Source organism: Cydia splendana, chromosome 20 (assembly GCF_910591565.1).
Source record: "Cydia splendana chromosome 20, ilCydSple1.2, whole genome shotgun sequence".
NCBI lineage: Eukaryota > Metazoa > Arthropoda > Insecta > Lepidoptera > Tortricidae > Cydia > Cydia splendana.
The window spans coordinates 406,364-434,097 of record NC_085979.1 but is presented as its reverse complement, the minus strand read 5'-3'; the positions used below and the strand labels follow the sequence as shown (position 1 = coordinate 434,097).

At 38.4% G+C, this 27,734-nt stretch overlaps 1 protein-coding gene and 1 long non-coding RNA gene across 3 annotated transcripts in view; one reads left to right on the top strand and one right to left on the bottom strand.

The window, feature by feature from the left end:
* The window catches only part of LOC134800874 (uncharacterized), a 99,545-nt gene that overhangs the window by 13,771 nt on the left and 58,040 nt on the right, over positions 1–27,734 (bottom strand). The window lies entirely within an intron of this gene.
* On the top strand, positions 1,964–19,380 carry LOC134800767 (uncharacterized). 2 transcript variants are annotated; one of them, XM_063773315.1, is made up of 10 exons: positions 1,964–2,267; positions 3,155–3,261; positions 4,537–4,656; positions 5,041–5,115; positions 5,939–6,049; positions 6,910–7,070; positions 7,865–8,058; positions 14,523–14,576; positions 15,464–15,559; positions 17,566–19,380. In XM_063773315.1, the coding sequence occupies exons 1-10, from the start codon at positions 2,115–2,117 to the stop codon at positions 17,602–17,604; spliced, it is 1,110 nt and encodes a 369-aa protein (XP_063629385.1). In that variant the 5' UTR covers positions 1,964–2,114; the 3' UTR covers positions 17,605–19,380. The 2 variants fall into 2 exon arrangements, with proteins under 2 accessions (XP_063629385.1, XP_063629386.1); XM_063773316.1 differs by lacking the exons at positions 1,964–2,267; positions 3,155–3,261 and adding an exon at positions 3,308–3,416.

Genomic DNA, 27,734 nt, shown 5'->3' with positions numbered 1-27,734 from the left:
TACAAACGTTTAACTGTGGCTGTATAAGATTCTGCCTTTGCTCATTTACGCAAGTTGTGTAAGGTTTAAAAAAATATTTTTGGTGTATTCCTTTTGGTACCCGCCTTATGAAATCGAGTAAATAGAATTCAACGAAAGAAATCAAGAATAATATGTTTTTAACAATTTATTTACATCATTTTTTATAAAAAAAAGGATCAACGTGGGATTAGTAAAATATAACAATTACCAATTGTACCAGGCGAGGAAATAAAGACACTATTTTTCCATTTTGTTTCCACCCAGTTGTTCCTGGGACGGGGACGCAGAGGAGTACACCACTTTTCTGCGCTAGAGCATAAACGTATCACTTTCTGCGCACCTTTTAGAACAACAACGACCCACTTTCAGAGCATGAGATATGAAATAACTATTAGTTTAACTATACGCTACTTTCTGGTCAAGATTAGACCATCATCTGTTGCCACATTTCCGAGCAGTGCTGTGAACAATGCAAGTTGTCCAATAAAATGACGCAAAAATATAAATTATGAGGCTTATTGGAACACAAACACAATTATAACATACCTTTAAACGCCATTTTATTTACACTAATCACATAATGTAATAGGTACTAAAATCACAAGCAATATGTAACAATTTTATCACACATTTCACACACATTCACATGTAACACATCATGTTAAGAATATTAAACACTCCAATAGCACATTTTATGTAGCATTGCTAACCAACAATTCATTGACTTTTGTTTTTTTTTTCACAGTTTGACTTCTTTACATGTCTTTGGTCAGTTTTTGCTAAGAAGTTTTCATAAGAAGAACATAGATTTTTTTGTATAAAAGTATTTATTTATTAATTATAAGCAATAACGGATCAGGTTTAACAAAAGGATTTATTGATGAAAAATTGTAAATAAATATTTATATTATTAAATTTTCTCCAAATATTTCAGAAATAGATAAATGAACCTTTTTACCGATCGTTTAAAACCTCATTGCGCAATTTTTTTAAAGAAACACGTCAAAACTGTCACGTCATACAATGTTATGATTTTCACAATGTTTACAAAACTCAACTAAATCCGACACAAACCATACAAAATGCAGACAAAATAACCGCGTACAAATAATAATAATACTTAACTTAAAAAGCAGTGTTCAAATGTTTAAAATGCCGCCAAAACCACTTAAGTTTATGTGAAACCTAACAAATATCAGACAAAGAACTTTATCTACCAGAGAGCCTAAGGATCTCCACAACAACCAACCGGACACCCAACAGCTTCAATCTTCAGATCATCAATATTTTTTACAACATTGCTGGCCAAAGCTCTCGCCATTTGGTCCTTTATGTGGTTAACCAACATTTATTTAAAAATCGAATAACCCCTTATGGGCATTTCTATTTAAAGTTATAGTTATATTATAAAGTTATACAACTTGCATTTTAGATTTAGAGAAAAAGCGGTATCGTCTTGGGTCGTCCCATTCGTTTTTCGTCAAGTTCTTAAATTAGTCCTATTCTGCTTTCGTCACTCATTCTACATTCGTCTCAATCGTCGGTGGCTTTCAATGTAGAATGAGTGACGAAAGCAGAATAGGACTAATTTAAGAACTTGACGAAAAACGAATGGGACGACCCAAGACGATACCGAAAAAGCTCGTGAATCTGAGTAGTATGTGTACATCTCCCACACTGTTAACTGACAGTTCATAAACCTTATTACAAGAGGCATAAGATCCACTGTTGGACAGTTAAGAGTGTAGCTGTTTGTGTGTATATGCTACGGATCCTGACCGACTGACCTCCTAAGGCCCAAAGTCCTACCTATAGTACTTATTCAGTTCAATCAAATTTAAATCATATTCGATTGGAACAGAGTTGCTTTTGCTTTGTTAAAGTTTTTTAACAACGCAAAGTCAACTCTATTTCGTACATTGTAGGACAAATTTCTGTGGAAAAATTTGCATTTGTCATTTGTCAGGCCTAACGAGGTTAAGTCAACTTCTTGCATCTTTCCGAGAACGATTTTTCTAACAGCACAACCGAAAGATTTGAATCCGATTTTTAACCAGACATATGAAAGGTAGAAATCATCAATTTTCAAAAGCATGGCAAAACTATTTAACGACACCCCTATAAAGCCACTGCCCCCCTATATTCGGCAACGATTAACCCTCCAAACGTTACTGAACAACCCCCAACAATACATAAAGAATATAAACTATGGTCAACCACGTAAACGCCCGCAACATGAAGAAGAGGTGGGAATATTTTTATTTTGCGAATTATTTTCGTCAGATTTCGGTAAAATTTGAACAGATAGAGTTCTGTACAATGTAAGCGCAACTACACCGTAGCATTACGAAAAAGTACAGTCGCCATCAGATATATCGGAGCGGCCAAGGTGTTCACAATATCTGAACACGCGCTCTAACGCCCTGACAATAGAGGCGTGTTCCGATATTTGTGAGCACCTTGGCCGCTCCGATATATCTGATGGCGACTGTACATGGTAGGTTATTTCCTTTTTTCACAGTCTTTTGGCTGAATCGAAAATTAAATGTGACGATTTTTTTATGAAGTTACTACGAGTAGCTTTTATCGCTGACTGTTGATTTCTTTTAACGGGCAACTGGTATTCATCGAGACAATTCTAACAATCCTAAACACAATTACTATTAGGTTGCGTTGTTTTATCCTGGTTTTAGTACTTTTTGTTATAGTACCCATACATTTTTTTATACAGGAACCGTAAGAATACCTTTTGCACTCTCTCCAGAAGTAAGACTTAAGATGCCTCATAAGGGTTCCAAACAACGGAGGCGGACTCGAGTTTGCTTCTCACTAGGGCGCTGTACAGGAGTTATAGCGGCAACAGAAATACATCATCTGTGAAAATTTCAACTGTCTAGTTACCACAGTTCATGAGTTACAGCCTGGTGACAGACAGACGGACAGACGGACAGAGGAATCTTAGTAATAGGATCCCGTTTTTACCCTTTGGGTACGGAACCCTAAAAAGTGGTAAAACTAACTGTCTCGAACTTACGACTCCGGGATACCAACACCGCTCTAACGACTGAGCTACCGAGTCATACCCGTTGCCAGCGAATATGGTTGTTGTATAAAGCTTGTGAAATCGTTGCAGGTGGTTATAGAAGAGAGGCAGCCGCCGAGGCCTTCTGTGGTGAGCGAGAGGACGCAGACTAAAGATGTGCTGGACGCGGAGACCAATACGAAGAAGGTGCGGTTATCGTGAGTATCTAACACCTTTACAATTGTTGTTGTATTAAGCTTGTATAGGTGGTTATAAAAGAGAGGTAGCCGCCGAGGCCTTCTGTGGTGAGCGAGAGGACGCAGACTAAAGATGTGCTGGACGCGGAGACCAATACGAAGATGGTGCGGTTATCGTGAGTATTTGAATAATGAATAAATATGTCGAATACCGATGGTCTCAAAGGCGGTGGGCGCGTGGGGGCAGCACGATAATGTATTACTTCACAGCTAAACCAGTATGCTACCATTGCTACCAGTGCATGAAATAAACATTAGGACTCGTTAACCATACTAGTGCGTACTATACTTCAGTACTAAATGTTTAAAAGAACCAATTGCTATTTTTAACTCAAGGGAGCGATATGAAAGTAAAAAGAAACCGTTTAAATCTTTATTCAAGTCAAACTAGGCCGGCTCCAACCCTACGCCTCTAACATGAGAAGATTTAGCCCTATATGGGACCGGCAACAAACTCAGAGGGACAAATCTTTTCAAAACAAGTTAAAACAACACATAACACATCATTTCTTTATTTCACAAAAGTAAGCTTCTAATGAAACATAAGAAATCAAAATAACACTTGAAATAAAACACTTAGCTAAATGGTTAAAGAACGCGGGATTCTATAAGCTATCAGAATAATCCTTCAGGTATAAACCTTCAGGAACGTAGCGAGTTAGGCACGAGGTTGGCTAACGAGTACGTCCGATCTCTAGCGCGGGCCGATCAAGAAGAACTACCAGCGGCGGAGCCTCTCCGCTCCCGCCTCAGTCAAGTTGGCAAACCTGCTCGACCAGTCTACCAACATACCGACAAAAACGCCAACTCGTGCCTACGCTCACTCGAGAGAAACCTCTCGACGTTCCAAAGCCTTCTACCTGTCATCTCAGTGCAACAACACACCAATAGATGGCGTTACTCTCTACGCAACTTTATTTCAACAATGCGCCAATAGACGGAGTTACTCTCTACACAACTTTATTTATTTTGTTACAACCAAATAATACGTAGCTTAACATTGCTAATCGATTTTATACAGGTGTCTAAAATAATGAACTATAACGCTGCAATACGTCTTTCTGGTGTCAGGGTCCGACAAATATAAATATTTAGGCCTAATCTTACACTATCGGCCTATGCCTTTTAAGGGGTCCCCGCACTAGGCTAGGCCTGTACCGCGGGAGACCAAGTATGCATTTGTATGTCATGAGTGACAGTTGGAATAACCGCGTAACGTTCATCTTTTCTGTTCAGAATAGTGGAGAGCCAGAAAAGCAAGTTGAAGAGCAGATGCACGACGGCGTTGGCGAAGGGGGCTACCCTGGCGTCGCGCAGCCCCTATGTGGAGATAGCCAGGCGACTGAGGCAGGACATGTGAGTCATAAATATTACTTCCCTAGTACATTACTACACAATGCCGTTGGTGAGGGGCTACCCTGGCGTCTCCCGTCCCCTATGTGGAGATAGCCAGGTGACTGAGACAGGACACGCGAGTTGATAGATAAACACAACAAAAAAAAAATGGACTTAAATAAGTCAAGGTTCCAAATTCTAAAAACCGGACAATTGCGAGTCGGACTCGCCCACCGAGGGTTCCGTACTTTTTAGTATTATTTGTTATAGCGGCAACAGAAATACAATATCCGTGAAAATTTCAACTGTCTAGCTATCACGGTTCATATGATACTGCCTGGTGACAGACAGACAGACAGATGGACAGACAGTGGAGTCTTTGTAATCTTATTTTTTTGCTTACAGAGTCGACAAACAGAAAAGGACATCTCTTGCCAAGGATTCAATGAAACGAATACCTGAAGTCAAGCAACGACGCGGGTAAGGAAAACGGACACCATTGAAACTTAGTCACAGAACGACCGTTTTATCATAATGTGCTCACATACATCAGTATTGTTACCAAAACGACTATTATTTTCTTAGTCGACATCTAGTGTCAAGTAGCGGGATTATCACTACAGAGTATTTATTAACTGGAGTCGCCTTTAAGAGCTTACCCCTCTGCCGAAAATCTTGCACAATTGTGCAAACTTTTGTATGGACTGACATGGCTGTTTGTACGTTACGTACAAATCATGTAGAAATACCAATACATTTGACGTCCCCTCTCCCGCAAAAATCGGCAGACTGTTTCGTAAAGAAAATGACAGCGATGACATCTCCATTAACTAAATCGTCGGGTGACCAGCAAAACTCACTAAGTACTTTCAAGAATTCAAACTCAATCGTAATGTAATCGATTTCGATCAATTAAAAATCATAACAGTACTATCAAGAAATTAAAGTAACAATGCACTTTATTACACTTGTAACACGGTTTATTGTCCAATAATTTCAATAATGTTAGTTAGTGACTTTTGCTCGTCACCCGACGAAATGCTCTAAGTCAGCTAGTAGGGGAGACCCAGGTGAGTTGTGGCAGAGGAGAGTTGTGACATCGTCGATTTTTTGGAATTTATTAACTAAAAACTAGGTCGCAATAGTGCGCGATTGTTAGTTCAAGTTACGAGCTAACAAACGCACACTGTTGCGACCTAGTTTTTAGTTAATAGATTCCAAAAAATCGACGATGTCACAACTCTCCTCTGTCACAACTCACCTCGGTCTCCCCTACTCCTCAACTTTAGGATGTTGTTTCCAGCATCTTAAAGAAGGTGCTAGAGGACGTGACGCTGGAAGGCATGTGCTCGACGGGAACCACCACAGACAAGAAGAAACCCCCTCTCGACAAGATACTGAAAGAAAATCACATGTGAGTTACCCTTGCAAGTATTTCCAACTATAAATATTGGTTTTATTTTTAACTAGCGACCCGCCCCGGCTTTGCACAGGTTAACAAATTACATACATATAAACCTTCCTCGTGAATCACGACCCGATTCGGGAAAAGAATGAGATATTCACTAGATATCAAATAGTAAAGATATGTGACGTTCCACAAAAAAGGAAAGGGAGCGGCTGGCGCTTACGCTATTATTAACGCCGCTCCAATATTCAGCCGGGGCAATGGTACCTTTTGCCGTGGAACGTCTCATATCTTTACTATTTCATATCTAGTGAATCTCTAATTCATTTCCCGAATCGCGCCTTCACTCTATTGATAGGTGACAACCGCATGAAAATCCGCGTTCCGTAGTTTTTGAATTTTTTATTTTTTTTAAATCACATGAAATAAATAATTTTGAATTTTGAATTTTGATAGGTACTTTGTTTTATATTGATGGGGGTTTCCAGAAAATATCTGTGTCATTGACTAACTATTTTGACTTAAAATCACGAAGACTATTGATTATACGATAAAAAAATAGTGTCCCCTGTTTTTTATACAAAATTTAGGAGTCAGTTTGTGACGGTTCATTCAAAATGTATGTGAAAGTGCGTCAATAAACTGAATACTTTTTTTTTTCTTTTCAATCAATAGTCAACACAACAACACAGCAACAGTGTAGTTACTAGTTTAAACAAAAATCATCTCAGTTGGTCCTTAAAAATAAATGAAAATGAATTGAAATTTGAATTGAATAGTCCTCGTAATTCTGAATAGAAATAACCCAGTTTTTCGAAAAAAGTTAATGGAAATACACACAATGTAAATTGGGACAAATGTTCCAGCTTCATGAGATACTCAAAAAGCTGCAAGGCGAAGAAGCGTGTCCGCATGGACAAGAAACCGGCCTTCTTCTTCACCAAGAGAGACCAGGACTCCGTGCAGTCCTTCAACGAGGCCTCAGATAACGAGAGGCCTAAGCGAGTCCCCGATGACAATGACAACTGTGAGTACTTCAATTATTAGGCAATTCATTATCTCTTTCAATTCCACCCCCCTTTGCACTCTCTTCAGGGATGATTTCCGACATAAAAACTATCCTATGTCCTTCCCCGGGACTCAAACTATCTCTATACCTCAACTAAATCGGTTCAGCGGCTTAAGCGTAAAGAGGTAACGGACAGACAGACAGACACACTTTCGCCTTTATAATATTAGTATGGATGTATATTTATATTATAATATTAGTATGGATTGTCAACGTAAATTATGTAGTCAGCACATTTACTGCCATCTTTCGACAAATAAAGATCAAAGTCAAATGGCGTTCTAAAAGTGTTACGCATTTGTGTTCAAAGATGGCAGTAAATGTACTGACTACATAATTTACTTTGACAATATTCCTCTGGTACTGCGCTGGTGGCCTAGCGGTAAGAGCGACTTTCAATCCGGAGGTCACGGGTTCAAACCCTGGCTCGTACCAATGGGTTTTTCGGAACTTATGTACGAAATGTCATTTGATATTTACCAGTCGCTTTTCGGTGGAGGAAAACATCGTGAGGAAACCGAACTAATCCCAAATAAAGCCTAGTTTACCCTCGGGGTCGGAAGGTCAGATGGCAGTCGCTTTCGTAAAAACTAGTGCCTACGCCAATTCTCGGGATTAATTGTCAAGCGGACCCCAGGCTCCCAAGAGCCGTGGCAAAAATGCCGGGAAAAACGCGAGGAAGATGAATATTCCTCTGGTCTAAATTCTCTTTGTTTCGCATTAAGATAATGACAGATATCGGTATGTTTCAGCATCAGAACATTCAGAAGACGATGCTAGCCTCGAACGCAAGCCTGCACGGCTGATGTTGCGCGCGCCGTCCGGCAAACGGCCCGTACCGTTCGTGCCATCCATGTCCGACGCGTCGGACGTATCGGACGTGTCGGACGCGTCGGACGCGTCGGATGATAGCTCCACGGTCTCACGCGTCTCTAATAAGTCTATCGTAAGTATTTTGATCATCATTATATCAGCCTTTTATCGCTCACTGCTGAGCATAGACGTCTCTTCGAGTATAGTATGAATTATCTCAGGTGATTTTTTCGGGCTCGGACCCTAATCTGTTAAACAAAAGGTATTGTTTCCTTTATGCAGTGGTTACACTACTTACTGCTAATAGCCCCGACATAAGTAACGGGAACAAGCCCGTTTAGAAAGCAAACTTACCATTCTATTTATATGGTTCAAATTCATAAAACAGCCCATAACGGAGATAACACGTTTTGTTATCTCCAAAAACAAGACCACCCTGATTGTTCTCTGAACGAGCTGTCCCAATGAATTTGAACCTTAATACTATCACGATAGTTGCTTTTTAAACGAAATGGTTGCTTTGGCACGTGCTGTAGAGCGCTCTTAAAAGAAACAAAGGCTTTTGTTTAACGGATTAGCACCCGAACCCGAAAAATCATCTGAGATAATTTATACTATACGCCACTTATCTCGGTCCTGAGCCAATCTCATCCAGAAGTGAGTGAGAAGTCACAGAATAAGGAATAAGGAACAGTATGTATTATCAATATTATCATACAGACTGGGCAAAAGACGTCAGTCTCAAACGTAAACCAGCGCGAAGATACTTCGTGCATCGTCCGGGGAACAGTCCGGACCGGACGTATCGTCCGTATCGGATAAAATGTCCATAAATAAAACCGGGCAAGTGCGAGTCGGACTCGCGCACGAAGGGTTCCGTACCATAATGCAAAAAAAAAAAAAGCAAAAAAAAAACGGTCACCCATCCAAATACTGACCACTCCCGACGTTGCTTAACTTTGGTCAAAAATCACGTTTGTTGTATGGGAGCCCCATTTAAATCTTTATTTTATTCTGTTTTTAGTATTTGTTGTTATAGCGGCAACAAAAATACATCATCTGTGAAAATTTCAACTGTCTAGCTATCACGGTTCGTGAGATACAGCCTGGTGACAGACGGACGGACGGACGGACGGACGGACAGACGGACGGACGGACAGCGAAGTCTTAGTAATAGGGTCCCGTTATACCCTTTGGGTACGGAATCCTAAAAAAGTGTAGTGTACCTACAACGTTTAATTACATAGCCCAGCTGAGCCTTCAACCAGTGCGTATCCATTGACATAGATATCTATAGACTAGCTTTAAGGACAATAATAATGAGGCATGACAGGGGCCAGTACAGCGGTGTGACACCGGTACAACGCGATTGGTTGATGAGTTCGCATCACGCGCGCGATTGGTTGATGAGTTCGCATCACGCGCGCTATTGGTCGCACCTAGTTGCGTTAGACTGCACGATTGGCTGGAATTCGTGAGTCACACCGCTAAACTAGTACCATTTTTAGTGCCCGTAAGGCCAGTCCATAGATATATACGTTAATGTGCGTATCGGATCTTACCATAATATCTTCTTACCAACCGCCTCGGTTACACGGTAGGTATATCTACTTATAGCAAAGTAGCTATTGATTATTTTTAAAATATTTCTGAATGAACAACATTAATACTGACATACCGTAATCCCTTCGCGTCGATAAGCCCAAATTATCGCCTGAGAACCGAACCCACGTCCCGAGCGCCCCCTGGGGGCCCATGTCCAAGAACCATGTATTACCATAGGGTAAGCAAGTAGGAGCGAGTTTTTGAGAGCTAAACCGGCTAGCATGACTTGTGTTCACGCGCGACTCCATACATCCAGCGCGACTTCGGAGTCAAGCCACAGAATAAGTAATAGTACTACCGTACAGAAAGGACACTTCCTTCAAAACCAAAGTTTGACAGCGATTCAGGGTCGAAACATGCACATCCCTTTCTAACTTATGGCACTATCCTTTTCGCCTATTCGGCGGTTGTCAAAATTGAAGTCATTATCTTATCTGTGGTCGTGCACGCAAAGGGACGTCAAGTTGTGTCAACTCTAATAATTGCTCGGAGCAATGCTGAGCCGAACGGAGCCGAGATTGCCCGAAGTCAGGAGTGTCTCCCCACTGATCAAGCGCGAGAACGCAAGTCATGCTAGCCGGTCTGTGTCACTATACCCAATTCGCACAATGCTTCTGAGATATCACTGCGGTACGATCTGTCGGTGTCAAAAGTGGCGGTTTTGGTTGAAAAAATGAAAAAATTTCTTCTTTGTTTCAAGCCGATTTATAAAAAGCACAAATCATAACAATAATTTTGATTTATTCCTAGTTTTACCAATGCTCGTCGCAAAACTGGAATAACAGTGAACTATCCCGCCAAGTATCAAAGGTTATTGCTGGGAGTCACTTTTTAGGGGTCCTTAGGGACCCCTATACGGGTTTTGAAAGAATACGGGGGCTAATCGCTATTTACAGTGCGACCTTAGACTTAAAATAAATGTCTGTTTACGTGCAGACTTCGAGGGGGCAACCTTTGTGCCATTTTCAACGGGTTATTCCCACTAGTTACCACCAAGTTGTTACCAGTGGTAACTACTGGGAATTTTTTTCCCACCTTTTACCACTGGTAACTACTGGGAATAAAAATTCCCAGTAGTTACCACCAACTCTGTTTAGTGGTAACTACTGGGAATTTTTATTCCCAGTAGTTACCACCAAAATTTTGTTACAGTTAAATACTAATAAAAACACTATAAATAGTGTAGTATAAATATATAGAGTAATTTAATAAATAATTATAAGTCGATTAGTGTTTTAGTAAACTCCCTTAAAAGTGCCAAAAATATTGAAACAGTTTAACCGGTACTAGTACAAAAACTATGATATATGTACTTAAGGATAAATTTAATAATCCATTTAGATGATTTTTCAAGTGATTTTATTAGGTAATTCAAAATAACTCTATTTATACTATTCATACCTACTGTTTTTATTAGTATTTAACACTAACAAAGTTTTGGTGGTAACTACTGGGAATAAAAATTCCCAGTAGTTACCACTAACCCGAGTTGGTGGTAACTACTGGGAATTTTTATTCCCAGTAGTTACCAGTGGTAAAAGGTGGGAAAAAAATTCCCAGTAGTTACCACTGGTAAAAACTTGGTGGTAACTAGTGGGAATAACCTTTTCAACCAAAAGGGTACTTATTGTCGGTTTCCATTAAGGCGCTATTTTCATAGCTTCAATTTGAAATTAACCTTAACGACGACCGATAATGTGGTACCTTTTGGTTGAAAAAGTCACATTTAAACAGTTTTAAACAGCCACTGGCCACTTTTATGTCCTATTTTAAAACAAATCGAGGGTCTAACGTTAGTTTCCGGTGAAATTATCTGGCACACCTACCTGCTACCCTAGGTCGTACCCGGCCGGACCGGATACTGCCCATGGTCCTTTATACGGTACGGACACGACACGGAGATTACATAGTAAGGAACTGTCAGTATATATATGGGGGTAGATTGAGATGTAGGGTAGTTTGTATCGGCATGCAAGAAAATAGTAGTTTGTGTTACAAGGGATCAAAATGATATATTTCCGTCAAGGGCGTACATTGAATCCTGAATGAAGCGATGGATTCTACAATAGAATCCCGAACGTAGTGAGGGATTCTAAAGTAGAATCCTGAGCGTAATGAGGGATTCAAGAGTTAACGCCCAAGACGAAATAATTTTGATACCGTGTGACACATACTGCTTTTCACATCAACTATGAGGAAAATAAAAAAATCTTAGTGTAAACAACAACAGTGTTGCCACTTTTTAATTTCTACTCTCTTTTGCCAGGCTGTACATACAATGTTCATAGTTAATTATATTCATATTTTATACTGGCAATGAAATGTCCTTGAACAGAAAAGTGCCACTTTGATCCCTCCTAGCAGGGAAGAAAAATCAATTTTCTGATTAGGTGATGTGAAAATAATAAATCAAACCGCGTAGCCAAGATGCCAATCGCTTACGCTCCGTAGCGATCGAAACGCAACTGTCACTGTCACACTAATATGGAAGAGTGATAGAGAGACATAATGCTTTTCGTTGTCGAAGCGATAGCGATTGTAACCTTGGCTAGGCCGGCAGTCTATAATCAGCTGAGGTGGTTTCATTGTACAATTCCTAATACTTTACCTGGCGCAGTCGGTAGGATACGAGCCTACGCTCCCAAAGCCTTACAAAGCTTTACAGGAACAAACGCTGTTATCAATTGAAAATAAGCGTTGTCAAAACTATCTAGAGTTAGACCAAGAAGATTCTGCAGCGATTTTGATAGCCCACGCAGTGCAAGTGTTATTTACACGTCATAATTTCATAGAAGTGTGACGTTTAAAATGACACTTGCACTGCATGGGCTATCAAAATCGCTGCAGACTTTTCTCGGTCTGACTCTAAAATAAAATAATTAATATACCTAGAAATAGATATCCATTGAATTTCCAAAAAATATAAAATTACCTAACTCCGCCACCCGCCCGTTCCCTTGGCTTCTGCACTTCGCTTAATATTTTTTAACCGACGTAAAAAACGGAGGAGGTTCTCAAGTCGACGCGTATATTTTCATTCTGAAAAGTAACTATAACTAATCCGAAATTCGAAATCGAAAGTCTAAATATACAAGTTCTAGTGGAATTACGATTTAATAAGGCGATATTATAAACTAAAGGCGGATTCAGTAATAAAATAACGTGTTATAAATAGTAGCTAATTCGACTGATTCGTACACTATCCTAGCGCAGTTCCCCCACGGGAGCACTTACCCCACAGACAAGACATCCTCCAGACTGAGCATAGTAGCTCTACCCTCTGCCACAAATACGGTTGTTTTACTCCATTTTCGTGTCGAAAGTGTCTTTGTGTGACGTCCGTGTCTTTGAACGGACCAATCACGGCACGGGACCTCGCTCACCTCGTCCCCCGCACCCCCGTATTTTTGGCAGCATCGGTTTCATGAAATAATTGCTCTAAACTGCGTCAAGAGGATTCCTAGTCTATGACTTACCCTGACGTTAACCTGTCGTATCGGATCCGTCACTTGTAAAATCAATTTTATCTAAGCACCTGTACGTAAAGAGTTTCCTGGCACAAAGAGGACGTTCATATTTGCAAATTGGGGTATCTACACGCAATCATACGCAAAAACGGCTTAGGGTGGTATTCCATCCGTCCGTATACAGGATGACCTTAGCCATTGGACAAACCCTGAAGTCCCACGTAGGGTTACTTCTCGGGAATGCTCTAAAGGTAATATTTTTGTAATTAGAACAAAAGATAAAAAATAAATTATCAAACAAAAGTTATTTCCAATAATCGACAACAAAAAGAAACATACTGTATTAATCATTGGCAGTGCTTTTGACAATTTGTTTGAAAATGTGCGATGACATTTGTCAAAAATCAATATCTTATTAATGTCATAAATAAAAAAGATATTCAAAACGGTCGAAGAAGGTTTCATACTATTTATTACCTCAGGAGCTACTAACACATACAGGTTGCTCCAAAGTAAAAAAATCGTAATTTGTTAATTTCTTCGTAACCGCTACACCGATTGTTATGATACTTTGTATACTGGTTCTAAATGCCCTAATGCATATGTACATTTCGGCTTTGTCCAATGGCTAGGGACACCCTGTATATTGGTCCAATGTGTATTCGCGTCTCAAATTTTGCTTGATGAGAGAGCGAGACGCAATGCACGTTGGACAGGTGGTATACCACCCTAACATGTAAAATCGGCTCGTTACCATCTCTAGTCCCTTTTGGGAACTTATCATCACGGAATTCAGTTATATTTAAATATATACTGGCTTCTGCACGCGACTTCGCCTGCGTGGAAAAATGATGATGATAAAAACAAGTGCGAGTCGGACTCGCCCACCGAGTGTTCCGTATTACTTTTTATTATTTGTTGTTATAGAGCGGCAACAGAAATATATCAACTGTGAAAATTTCAACTGCCTAATAGCTATCACGGTTCATGAGATACCTACAGCCTGGTGACAGACAGACAGACGGACAGACAGATGGACAGTGGAGTCTTAGTAATAGGATCCCGTTTTTACCTTTTGGGTACAGAACCCTAAAAAACTATCCTACGTCCTTCCCCGGGCCTCAATATTAAATTTTATCTAAATCGGTTTAACGGTGTAACCGTGAAGAGGTAATTTAATATTTTAGAAAGATAGAGTTAGTTAGCTAGGTAAAAGGGTTTGTCCCTGCCAGTGCCTAGGTTAGTTATAGAAACATTATTACTGATCTGAAAAACGTTGGAATCTTTCGCTTGCTCAGGTCTCAATATTAGCACGAGTGGTAAAAGTCAACTTTGCTCTCTGAGAGACCGCACACTAGCGTCTCTCAAGCGTCAGCGCCTTATGGCTTCTGTTCGACGCAACGTTGGCGCAACTGAGCAGTGACACCGTTTTCCATAGCGCTGACTAGACGCAGACGCTCGATAGACGCTGGTGTGGAGAGTCTATTTCATTTAACAAATAACTAGTCATTATTGTCTTTTCTAGGCTCCGCAGCTGTGTGACTCGGACAAGCTCTCAAGACGTCCGCTTCAACACCAGGTTAGGGTCAAGCTAAGCTACACTGCCGTTAACTCTGCACCGTGTTTGATAGTTCATCATCATCATCATATCAGCCAGAGGATGTCCACTGCTGGACATAGGCCTCCCCCAAAGAGTGCCAGAATGACCGGCCTTGCGCCACCCGCATCCAGCGGTCTCCCGCGACCCTTACCAGGTAGGTCGTCAGTCCACCTTGTGGGGGGTCTACCCACGCTGCGCCTTCCGGTACGTGGGCGCCACTCGCGAACCTAATAATAAATAATTCATAGATAATTCATACGTCTATGAAATTATGACATGTCATTTAAAATAACACTTGCACAGTTTGTGCTAGCAAATACTCTATACTAATTTAATCATCAACCTATTACGCTTTACCTTTACGAATTGCTGATTTTTTTGGACGAAACAAATACCATCACTAGATTTGAACTACCTACATAAAAAGTTATATGTAACGACTAATACTCGGTGGCCAAAAAATAACTACGTTCCCGTTGCCAGGGAGGTTTTAGGATTATACTGAGCAACATTTACTTTGAGACCAACCCCAAAATCCCGAATACAAATTACTTTCCCATAGAAAATGGACCAGCTAAAATGTATGAAACCACAAAATTTTTTTTCGCGATTGTTGGGTTGGTCCCCTAAAGTAAAAGTTGCTCAGTATAATCCCAAAACCTCCCTGGCAACGGGAACGTAGTTATTTTTTAGCCATCCTGTATATACTCGTACCTATTAAGTTTTCAACTTACCTCAAAATCACACTCCTGTATCAGTTGCATACTATTATTTTAGTTCGTTCTTTTTATCTTTGATAAATATTATTAATATTTTTATATTCATAAAGTATTTTTGTGTTATTAAAATGATTTACAATTGTACAGGTTTCTCAACTGAGTGTACGCGCAGAGCTCCGCCAGAATGCTCCTAAGAAGCCTCCGTGCAGAGTTCCTAAGGAGCGATTGTATTTCAAAAACATGGTAAGTTATATGTATAAGTACCACTTAACAGGGGGCAGTTATTCCATTTATATGCGTGTCTTGGACTTTATGCCTTTTGTAACAAGGTCCACCGATGTACAGTTAGGAGTGTTACGTTTGTACAAAATCGCATGCAGGGGTTAGTTTAAATTTAAAAAAAAACCGGGCAAGTGCGAGTCGGACTCGCGCACGAAGGGTTCCGTACCATAATGCAAAAAAAAACAACCATCCAAATACTGACCACTCCCGACGTTGCTTAACTTTGGTCAAAAATCACGTTTGTTGTATGGGAGCCCCATTTAAATCTTTATTTTATTCTGTTTTTAGTATTTGTTGTTATAGCGGCAACAGAAATACATCATCTGTGAAAGTTTCAACTGTCTAGCTATCACGGTTCGTGAGATACAGCCTGGTGACAGACGGACGGACGGACGGACGGACAGCGAAGTCTTAGTAATAGGGTCCCGTTTTACCCTTTGGGTACGGAACCCTAAAAATGTTCTAATTGGCTACTTTCCTACTAGTCAAATCAGCTTCTTTTTTAGAACTGTCAAAACGATTTGCTAATATGGAATTTACATGAAAATGTGTGTAGTGACGTCACAATCAACTCACCTACTTTTTATACTTCCATCCGATTTATTAAATAGAAAGTGTGATTAAAAATAACTGCTATCTATGTTTTTCTAATAATGATCTGGTGCTTTATTTAGTGCACGGTGTGAAATCATTTATTTTAAGGAGAGGAAAGTACCCAATTCCAAGCAATTCAAGCGAAAAAATACAATCCACGGAATGCCAGCGTTCAAAATACCGTTATTTTTTCCATGTTTTGTTTCCTCTAGCTAAATCAATATGACATGAAATATGAAAGTTTTTCGCCGCGCGTGTTGATGGGCGCTTGATTTTGACAGCTCAATCTAAAACAAAATGGCGGCCAGAACTCGGCGCCCAATCTCGCAAAATTGTATTGAACTGACACCTATCAGCGTTCCCATCGAATTTGAAAAATACTTTTCACCACACCAGCTCGGAAAGGCTTACTTTGCACTTCAAAAACTGATAGCAAAGTTGCATTTTATTCATATGTGCGGCAAAGTAATCTAATGCAAATTTTGAGTTGTTTTCTTATGTTTGCTGGTAGAATTGACTTTTAAATGATGATTTTGGATGATAAATATTTTTATTAACATTCATTTGGATTTGATTTGGTTTGATTTTATTTGATATTTTACATTTAATAATTGCTTCGGGTTGGTGTGGTGAAAAATTTTTTATTTATTTATTTATTGTTTATTAAGAAACAAACGGTTGTATACATTTACAGTTAAACAGAAAGATATGATAATATACTTAAACCTACAGTTTCCTCAATTAAAAATACGACAGCTAATTACAGTTATAATTACTTTAAACAAAAATATCTGAGCTATAGCTAATTTTATTTATCAGGGTACAGTCGAAGTCGCAAAAATTACATTATTATTAGTGTTTTATTCATTAATTCCTTCACTGTACCAACTTCAATATATATATATATATAATGTGTATACAAAATAAAGTAGTTGTAATATACTTGCACACTCACATATAGGTACCTATATAATATATGTTTATTTATTAAATGCAATTAAAGGGGAATGATCCTAATTATTATTTGAAAGCTTTCCTAACATCATATATCGAGCAATTGAATATATCGACTTCAGACAGTTTTGAATTATTATTAAATAACCCACAAGCACGCCTAATATAATTATTACGTGCATAACAAGTTCTAGTTTTAGGTATTCCGAATAGCTCCTTTTTGCGACTCGCTACGCTCGTGGTTCAATTTTGGGATCTTTCGCTTGCTCGGGTATCAATATTAGCACGAGCGGTTAAACAACAACTTTGCTCCCTTGTAAAACAAATAACTATTACCACTTTTACCAGATTTAATATATTTAATTAAGCTAAAAATTACATGTAAGTATATTATATAATATTTTGTATCTTTGTTTCAGTTGTTATATTTTCCCTACGTACAGACACACAAGCGGTGACGTTGCAATGAGTGTCACTCAAGCCCTATTATTGAAGAATTATGAATACAAGTGCAAAGTGCAATGTTCGTGTCTTTTAAATATACAGTACATATGGTCCTATTTTCCCGCACTAGTGCGTAAAATAGCACTTTTCGTGCGATGTCAAAAGTTTAAAGGGCCATATGTACTGTAAAACGTTGTACGATACACGTGCGAATAGATAATTCGAAACGAGTGGCTATTTAAAACACTCCCTTCGGTCGTGTTTTAATTTATCGCCACTCGTTTACAAATTCCTCTTTTCCGCACTTGTATCGTAAATAACTATTATTAAATAGTCCTATGTGCTATCAAATGCATTGTTATAATCTGAAGTTCGATACATGACAGTACTGATGTTATGATATAGATAGTAACACCTACTGATGTTAATAATCTTGTAGAAAACGAAAAAAAACTGTACCTAATCTTTTAAAAGTGTTTTTTAATACAGTTGCTCACAAAGTGCTACTTTACGTAGCTGTTTAGCGTGCGGAAAGTTGGTTATGTCGAACTAGTGCTTTTTACTTTTCCAATTTTTTTAAATTTATACTTGTTCCAATTCACGACTACTTATTGATGAGTGTTAATATTAGTTTCCTTTAAACGTCGTAATCAGCATAAAAACCTACTGTTAATGTAAGAATATGAAAAATAGACATATTTCATATTTTAATACTTACCTCTTCATCATTATAACACGTTTATTTTTTAATATTGAATATTGAAAATTCCGTTCTTAATAAGGTGTCTGAATGGAACGGAATAGCTGCCAAACGCCCATAGATATAATATACTTAAAGACGACGTCTAAGCGAGCTGTCACTGTTACCACTTTTGTTTAGTGTACGATTAACAATGTTTTACTTATTTTTTCGCAACTGTATTAAAAAACGTCGTTCGATACACGTGCGGAAATGTCATTCTTCACTCGTCCCGAGTCTTCCCACTCGCCTGCGGCTCGTGGCAAGATATCTCGGTACTCGTGAAGTAATGACATACCTTCCGCACTAGCATCGAAATGTACTATTATTTACCTGCATAACATATATGGCTCTAGAAGTAAATCCAGGTTGTTTTATAGTAAGACCAAGATAAGTCTGCAACGATTTTGATAGCCCACGCAGTGCAAGTGTTATTTAAACGTCAAACTTCTATGAAATTATGACGTATAAATAGCACTGGCACTGCGTGTGTATATCTAACTCTCTGCAGACTTTTCTTGGTTTAACCAAGGTTTAACTCTATCACTGACCCGTACGCTTTATAAAGTTCATGAGATACAGCCTGGTGACAGACAGACGGACAGACAGACAGACCGACAGACCAGTGGAGTCTTAGTAATAAGGTCCCTTTTTACGCTTTGGGTACGAAACCCTAAAAATGACCCCAAAAATCGTAAGATTGTAACATAAGTTGTTCAAACTCAAAACAGTCATCATCATCTTCCTCGCGTTGTCCCGGCATTTTGCCACGGCTCATGGGTGCCTGGGGTCCGCTTGACAACTAATCCCGAGAATTGGCGTAGGCACTAGTTTTTACGAAAGCGACTGCCATCTGACCTTCCAACCCAAAGGGGAAACTAGACTTTAAAAGCGTTGTCTAAGTGCGGTGATCTAAGATCTCATATTAATGAATGCAGCTAATCAAACATTCAAACTGGGGGATTGAATTTGAAAAAGGAACGAATTTTGTAATTGGAACAAAGTGTTCGTTATAATTGGCCGCCATTTGTTTTGGAGCGGGACCGAGATTATGGACTCGATATTCATTTTGAATTGTTTTTATGATAAAATAATACAAATAAATATAAAATACAAGTACAAATGCATTTATTTCATTACTTTTTACATCAGTTCTTAGGTAATCCATAATTATTTCGTCGGGTGACAAGCCAAAGTCACTAAGTACCACCACAAGTTCATATTAGCCATAGTGAACCATATTAGTACGTCGAAGGTCGATTTTTGTTTAATTTTTTTTTAGTAATTAGTGACGTTTGCTTGTCACCTGACGATTTATTATGTTCGATATTACGAATTAATTTTGCTCGCAAAGAACAATAAATTATTTTTTCAGTAAACAAAACTCTTAGGTACCTTAAAATGGGGTGAGTAGGTAGGGATTGCGTGGAGAGTTGGGTTATGAATGGGGAGAGAAGGGAGGCCAGAGGGGTGAGATGGTTTTTAAAGGCTACTGCTACCTAAATAATGTATTCGTATTACAAATGGAGCTATAGTGATACTTATTCATAAAAAAAATCACCTTTGTATGAAATCCCATCTCACCCCAACTACGAGGTGCTACGGGGTGAGGAGGGATTTTGTGTTTATCGGTAAAGTTATGAAATGGAACTACCCATAATCATAAAAAAACTAAAATACAAACGTCCGGAACATTTATTATATACATATACCATTCAGTTTACATATCATATCATATCATATCATATCATATCATATCATTTATTCAATAATAGTCATACATTGTCATATGTAAAAATAAAATGTTATCGAGGTTTGAATATCAGTTTTCTCCCTACTCACCCCATTTTACGGTAGGTACTTACTTTTACTAAAGTTTATTTTTTAACATACTTTAGAAGGTAAATGATGTGAACAATTAAACATGGTCCAGCACCAGCATTAAACTTACACTTTAAAGTACATAGAGTGTTCACTCCATACATCAGTTTTGGTACCAAAACGACTATTATTTTCGTAGTCGACATCTAGCATCGAGTAGCGGAATTATCAATACTGCTAATTGACAATAGATGTAGCAGCGACCGAAAAGTCTAATGCTCAACAATTTTCAGCTAATATTACAACCGGATTAACCGGAACTCTATTTTCAACTCCTTCTGCTTCTAATATTAGTTGTAAATTGTTGTTCAATACAATTTTCGTGAGTCGCCACACGAGAGACATCTAGTATCGAGTAGCGGTACTGATAATTCCGCTACTGGATGCTAGATATATCTGGACTACGAAAATAATAATCGTTTTGGTACCAAAACAGATGTATGGAATAAGCACTCTATTCTTACTATATTTCTCTATGCTCATACTAAAAAGTTTTTGACCATAGTAATAGTCGCTAACTCTTGTACCTGTATAGTCCATACGCCAGAAGTCGTTGGCTAACCGTTATGTTGCGACGGTTGGGTTTAAAATAATGGAACGGCGATTCATCATGGCGCCGAATTTAAATATTCATCATATCTCACTAGAAGCAGAAGGGCGTATGTCGCTTAGAAACATTTATGTACTTAATACGTCTTTTGGATTTCCGAGGGTAGTTTAAAGAAGGGCGTATGTCGCGTAGAAACTTTATATACTTACGATTTTATTTAATAGGGTAGTATTGTTATTTAAAATTCAACGGCGGACGGGTTTCTTATGAAATAAATCTTAATTAATTAATTAATGTTATTGTATTCAGTTGGAATGTCGTGAGACAATTTTGAGACTATTATTTTGTTAAGAAGACGAGATGGGTAGGTAGAGGGACTTGCTATAGGTCCTTAATTCAGTTCAATTCAATTCAAAATAGTTAAGTTTTATGCAAATATTTTATCCTAAGTTAATTATCCTAGGATGTTAAAATAAAACGAATAGATTTTACAGATATAGACTGTGTGTTGATTGAAGTACAGTCGCCATCAGATATATCGGAGCGGCCAAGGCGCTCACAAATATCTGAACACGCCTCCATTGTCAAGGCGTTAGAGTGCATGTTCAGATATTTTTAAGCTCCAATATGGCGGCTGTAGGCATTTGACATAAGTAACTAGTGTAACTACTAGAGACGGGCCGAATATTCGGTATTCGGCATATTTTACAATGTTCGTATTCGGCCGAATAGTTTCGAACTGCCGAATATTTACCGAATACACAAATTCTTTTTTAAGGGCGTCCGCTAGCTGGCGCGGGTACACTTCGCGGTCAGGCACGAGACGGTTCCATTTCTTTTCTTAACCATTCCCGGCTGGTCCAGAGGGGAAAGGTCAAAAACACGAGGAGTGCAGATCGCAGACCCGTATGAACTTGTTTTCAGCACAGCAGTTTTTAGGGTTCCGTACCCAGAGGGTAAAACGGGACCCTATTACTAAGACTCCGTTGTCCGTCCGTCCGTCCGTCTGTCACCAGGCTGTATCTCACGAACCGTGACAGTTGAAATTTTCACAGATGATGTATTTCTGTTGCCGCTATAACAACAAATACTAAAAAAAGCAAAAATCGGCTGTTTCGTACAGAAAATTGCAGACAAGGCGTCTCCATTTGGTTATTATCCTCCAAGATGCGTTTTTAAGAATCGATAGAATCACTGCACGCTTAGCGAGGAAAACAAATGAAGTAATTCTATTGGCTCTTCACAAACACATCCCCCTCAACGCAACCACGCACATCTCTGAACCACTACCACCAGTTTTGACATTGTCAGATACACTCGCGTTTAAGTAACTTACTTTCTATGCATCTCGCTCGTACTCGCATATTAGTGCAAGCGAGATGTATAGAAAGTAATTTACGTAGACGCGAGCGTTATGTCAATGTCAAAACTGGTGGTAGCCTCCATGTCAAAGTATCCTTAGTATTTTAATAACAAAACGTTCGTGAGACACAGACATATTAAATATATTAAGAATGGGTCACTCAAGTATTTTCAGTCGAAAAATGCTCGACATGTTTCACTCCGTACCGAGTAGTGTCATCAGGAGCTTGCGTTGACGGTGACGGACCGGTCTGCGTATCTTGAGTCGAGCGTTTTTCGACTTAAAATACGTGAGTGACCCGTTCTTAATAATATATTTAATATATCCTTAGTATGTTAACCTACTTGTTTTACTCTGACAGGTAGAGAAGTTAAGAGGGGGCCATAATTAATGATTCGCAGTTAAACGCACCTGCTTCAGCTATTATTTTACAACATTTACCTGGAGGAGAAAACCAGGATAAGTGTGAGCTGGTTTTATATATAGTTGCTTAGGAATGGGGGCTCAAGCTATATTGGCTTGAGGTAATCGTTGAGAAAAAATGTGAATTAAAGGTAACTGATACCGGCTTGGAGTTAAGATGATTTGTGACTTATCTCGGAGAGATTAAGTTTAAAATCTATAATTACGGGTAGACTATAGTCTGTATTTTTAGGTATTTAAATAAAAGTAAACAAACAATTTGTAAATTTTCGGGTAGTTATAACATTTATTGGTTAACCGACCAAATACAAAACCGCCTGGATCACTAAACGACCTGACTTTAACCTACAGTATTTGATCGTGTAATGTTTGCATCTACCCTCAACTTGCTTAATGAGCTATTTGAGGGCAGATTTTGTTTATTTTTATTTAAATACCTACAGAGTATATAGGGTTAGGGACCTAGGTATTTTTGATTCATGGGGTAATATTGGTTATCGAATTTTAAACTACGAGTATAAGGAATTGGTTTATGAATTCATATCATCTAAGTACTTATTTCTGTTAAAGTTGCCAACCACCTCATAAAATTCATAAAATCGCGTCCAAAAATCAACTACCTATTCCTTAAAAATCAAACGAATCAAAGAAACCCCAGTTTACGGGACGAGTAAAACGGGCAATAGGCTATAGGTATTCCTTCTAGTCAAATCAGCTTCTTTTTAGGGTTCCGTACCCAAAGGGTAAAACGGGACCCTATTACTAAGACTTCGCTGTCCGTCCGTCCGTCCGTCCGTCTGTCACCAGGCTGTATCTCACGAACCGTGATAGCCAGACAGTTGAAATTTTCACAGATGATGTATTTCTGTTGCCGCTATAACAACAAATACTAAAAACAGAATAAAATAAAGATTTAAATGGGGCTCCCATACAACAAACGTGATTTTTGACCAAAGTTAAGCAACGTCGGGAGTGGTCAGTATTTGGATGGGTGACCGTTTTTTTTTTTTTGCTTTTTTTTTTGTTTTTTTTTTTGCATTATGGTACGGAACCCTTCGTGCGCGACTCCGACTCGCACTTGCCCGGTTTTTTAGAACTGTCAAAGCGATTTTCTAATATGGAATTTATATGAAACCGAGTGTAGTGACGTCACGGTCAACTCGCCTATTATTTATATTACAATCCGATGACTCACGTTAGAACGGGCCATGTCCGGGCCGGAGGTTCCGGCGCATCGTTTTCTATGGAAAGCATCACGTGATCACCTGTCATGTCATAGAAAAGTAAGCCCGGACACGGCCCGGTTTAACGTGAGTCATCCTTAACTGAGACGGTTTTATCCTCATACTATTTATTTTAGTATAATACTTGAAGCAAACGAAACTTTTCACTTAAGACACATCTGCATTAAGCCCTGAAGCTGAGAGGTGAATAATTATTTGGTTTACTTACACCAGCCACTTATTCATAAGACGTACTGCGCCCAGTGTAAGATGGTCTTTAAGTAAAGGAAAACTAGTCGTATAAAATCGGAATTTAAAATTTTAAAAATGAGTGACGATCAGATATTCAAATATAAAAACACTAATAAGTCACAAAACACAACAAATATTGGTTTTATTAAGTAAAGAGCAACCGGCCGTCCGCATCTCTAGCGACGACCGATTGACTCACATCAACGACCCAAAAATTTTTTAACGATGTAAACTAATTTTCTCCCACATGTTAGCTTGTTTTTGTTTTATTTTATTTTTATTGTGTTTTCCTGGTTGCCCTGAAAACCAGCGCCATGGCTAAGTATCTTAAGTCATCGGGATATGCTGAGTGGCATCCATTTTGGTGTTAGAATAAGATAATACATCTTCTGAGAGAGTTCTGTTATTTTTATAGTGTAATTTTTTTATATAGGCTGAATGTCTTTCCCATCACGGAACAATGATGTTCCGGACCTTTGGGAGGCGTGCGCGGACCCGAAGCCAACACGTAGAGGCCCTTTTGACACTTTAATGAAATGTAAGGGGTACACCGAGCGGATTCTGCCCTTACCCGTGTCATGGGACGCACGCCGAGGCTAGGCTGAATTATTATTATGTTGTTTTTTTTTTTAATATTCCGCATTTTGTGTGTAAGTTACATATATGAAACAAATGAAATTGTAGGAATGAAATATAACTGTGTTCAAAGTTGATTTTTAAGCGGTTATTACAAAACGCGAGCTCAAGTTAGAATGGACGAGGTGTAAAGAGATTGATGTGTCGAGGCAGGTGTGTAAATCGTAGAACTGAAATATTCTGTGGCTCCGAGTGCCGGTTTTAAAGAAGCGGCTTTCAAACTTTATATAGGTACCTGATTTGATATCCATTTATATGTATGCGGCTAAAGTTGAGTAAGAGCGGGATGAATTGTTTAAAATGTCAAATCAAGATCAGATTTTCGAAGTTGAAGTGGAAATGGTTGGTCTGTGGATTTTGCATCAATTTGCATTTACATTTTCTCTTTGAGACGAAACCGCTCGTGAAAACAGGAGAGCAATGGAATTGTATACACCGTGTTTTTTTTGAATTTCGTTAACTTCGGGGTATGGTTAAGTACATTTAAGAGAACTAAATGGCATAGTTAATTTTCAAAAAAAAAATATTTTTTTGCTTTTTAAAAAAAAAAAATTATGTTTAAAAAGTAATTAAATGTAGCATGTAGCGTTGTTGTAACACGGGCATTACATTTAACTCAACCAAACAATTGAAATCTGTGACATATCAATGTCATTTCGAACATCGATCCACCGAGATTGTACTTAAGTTTAGTAGCAAATGTATGAACTCATTCTAAACACTAATCAATATGTAAACCGGCCCTAAGGCAAGTGTACATGCTTGTAGAAGGCCTTATAGGAAAAAAATAAATTATTGATTATCTCCGAAATGGAGTTAATTCGAATATCGGTGTCTTTGAGAAAGTTACTTGATTTAAGCTCAGGAATGCACCCTTGAAAATAACGGAAATAAAAAAAACACGGTGTATAACTGCATATAAAGTCTATATAAACCTGGTTTTTGCGTTCTATTTGAAAAAGGTGGCACTTGTACAGTCACCTGCAATAATATGTTACACAACGAAGGCCTCAAAAATATCTGACAAGATCTTATTTGTAGAGCCAGAAGAGCGTGTCACATTTTTGCGGCCTTCGAAGAGTAACATATATTTTATTACACTTTATTGTACGGAAAAGAGGTAGAAAGGACATTACATATTATTGCAGGTGACTGTACAATACCGTAGGCATTTAAAAACGGTAATATTTTGATACATACAAATAGTAATAAAACGAAAGTTGTTACAATTTTCAACCCATTTAAATAGTGTTTAGTTTTAAGTTTATAAAATACATAATTATACATGTATGTTTTTTAGTCTGTAAGGTATTTGTAATATGGGCTTTGTTGCCCGATTTAAATTTCTAAATAAATAAATATATTATATAGTTACCGGCCACTACATAGTAAGTAACTTAATAATAAGGCATTAATTGGCTTGTTTCTTTCTGATTTGCACGAGTGGTCAATTAGGTACTAATGTAGCGGCCAATAACAATAGGAGTCACCTTCTTAAGGGAAAAAAATCTTAATCCGTATTTGATGTAAGGAACAAAAAATAATCGAATTTAAACTGTTGTGAGGCATACTAACATTGAATAATTTTACGGTTTAGATTCACTTGTTTTTAGTGTAAAAACAAGAGAGTCTAAACCGTAAAATTATTCAACCAAAAATAACGTTACATATTTGAAGTTCCATTAAGTCGCAACGACTCGCATGTCGTGATTAATCTTAATTAATACACCTGATGGTGTGTATTAATTTACGAGTAGGTTTAAGTATGAGATGATTTTGACACTGTATCATGAAGTTAATCGAAAATCGATACTAACGATGTCGGCTCGAAGTTAATTGAGATTGTATTGTTAGCAAAGAAACTTGCGTAACTAATTAAGAAATTTGTTTAATTAAAATATTTGGAAGACAGTTATTCTGTGATCAAATTTTGAAGATTCGAAATTTTAGATATTCAGTTTGTTGCTTGGTCATTATAACTTTTTAGGGTTCCGTATCCAAAGGGTAAAAACGGGACCCTATTACTAAGACTCCACTGTCCGTCTGTCTGTCTGTCTGTTACCAGGCTGTAATGAACCGTGATAGACAGTTGAAATTTTCACAGATGATGTGTTTCTGTTGCCGCTATAACAAAAAATACTAAAAAGTACAGAACCCTCGGGGGGCGAGTCCGACTCGCACTTGTGCGGATTTTTGTTGTTATGTAATTTTATTAGCAGGAGAGTTTTCAATATGTATTCTATAATTTTAAGTCATACTAAAAACTTTACAATATGTGACAAGCTCTTATGACTCTACGGATAAGATCGTGTCAGATATTTTTGCGGCCTTCGTTGTGTAACATATTATTGCAGGTGACTGTACAAAATTATGACAGATAAAATAACACTTGCACACTCTGTGCTATACTCTATGTATACATTATGTATTGTTAGGTATTAGTGATCTAGTGTGCGGTACAATCAAGCGGTGAGAATGCCTTTGTGTATCCGAATTAGTGCGGTAATGTACGCGTAGAGTGCTGTTATTACACCTAATATTAGTGATTACCATAACACAGGGTTTTGTTGCAAGACTGTCATGAAATATGGGTATTTATTTAAGAAACTGAGAGTAATAACAATGTTTTAGCCCAATATTTAGTCCATCGCTTTCATCCAAATCTAGTTCAATTTAGATTCCATCATCTCTCAATAGGGAATATTACGCAAAACTCTGCGTAGAGGGCGTCACTAACTCAATCACGCCTACCGTGAAACACAACAATCGAAAGTTCGGTTTCTGCCTCTCTATCTCTTTTGCTTATTCGATCGATAGAGAGGCAGATAGAGAAATTTCGATTTTCGCGTTTCGCGGTAGGCCACCTGTAAACAAACCGCCTTGATGCAACAATGTCATAGTAAAAACTTGTCAAAAAACTGTTTAAGGCGTAGTATGTATACGTTAATCTATGGTTTACTAAACAAATTAGTGCTGCACTCTGGCGGCAGAACATTGCAGTAATACTCCATATAGTCCTTACACCACACCCTGGCGGGTGCTGCCTCTGCGTGCGTCCCATGACACGGGCAAGGGCA

Bases quoted from the DNA above. Each gene is read 5' to 3' on its own strand.
- LOC134800767 (XM_063773315.1), top strand. From the start codon at position 2,115: ATGGCAAAACTATTTAACGACACCCCTATAAAGCCACTGCCCCCCTAT. The intron at 6,050-6,909 runs GTGAGTTACCCT...CAAATGTTCCAG, and splicing joins ATACTGAAAGAAAATCACAT to CTTCATGAGATACTCAAAAA. The intron at 8,059-14,522 runs GTAAGTATTTTG...TGTCTTTTCTAG, and splicing joins GCGTCTCTAATAAGTCTATC to GCTCCGCAGCTGTGTGACTC.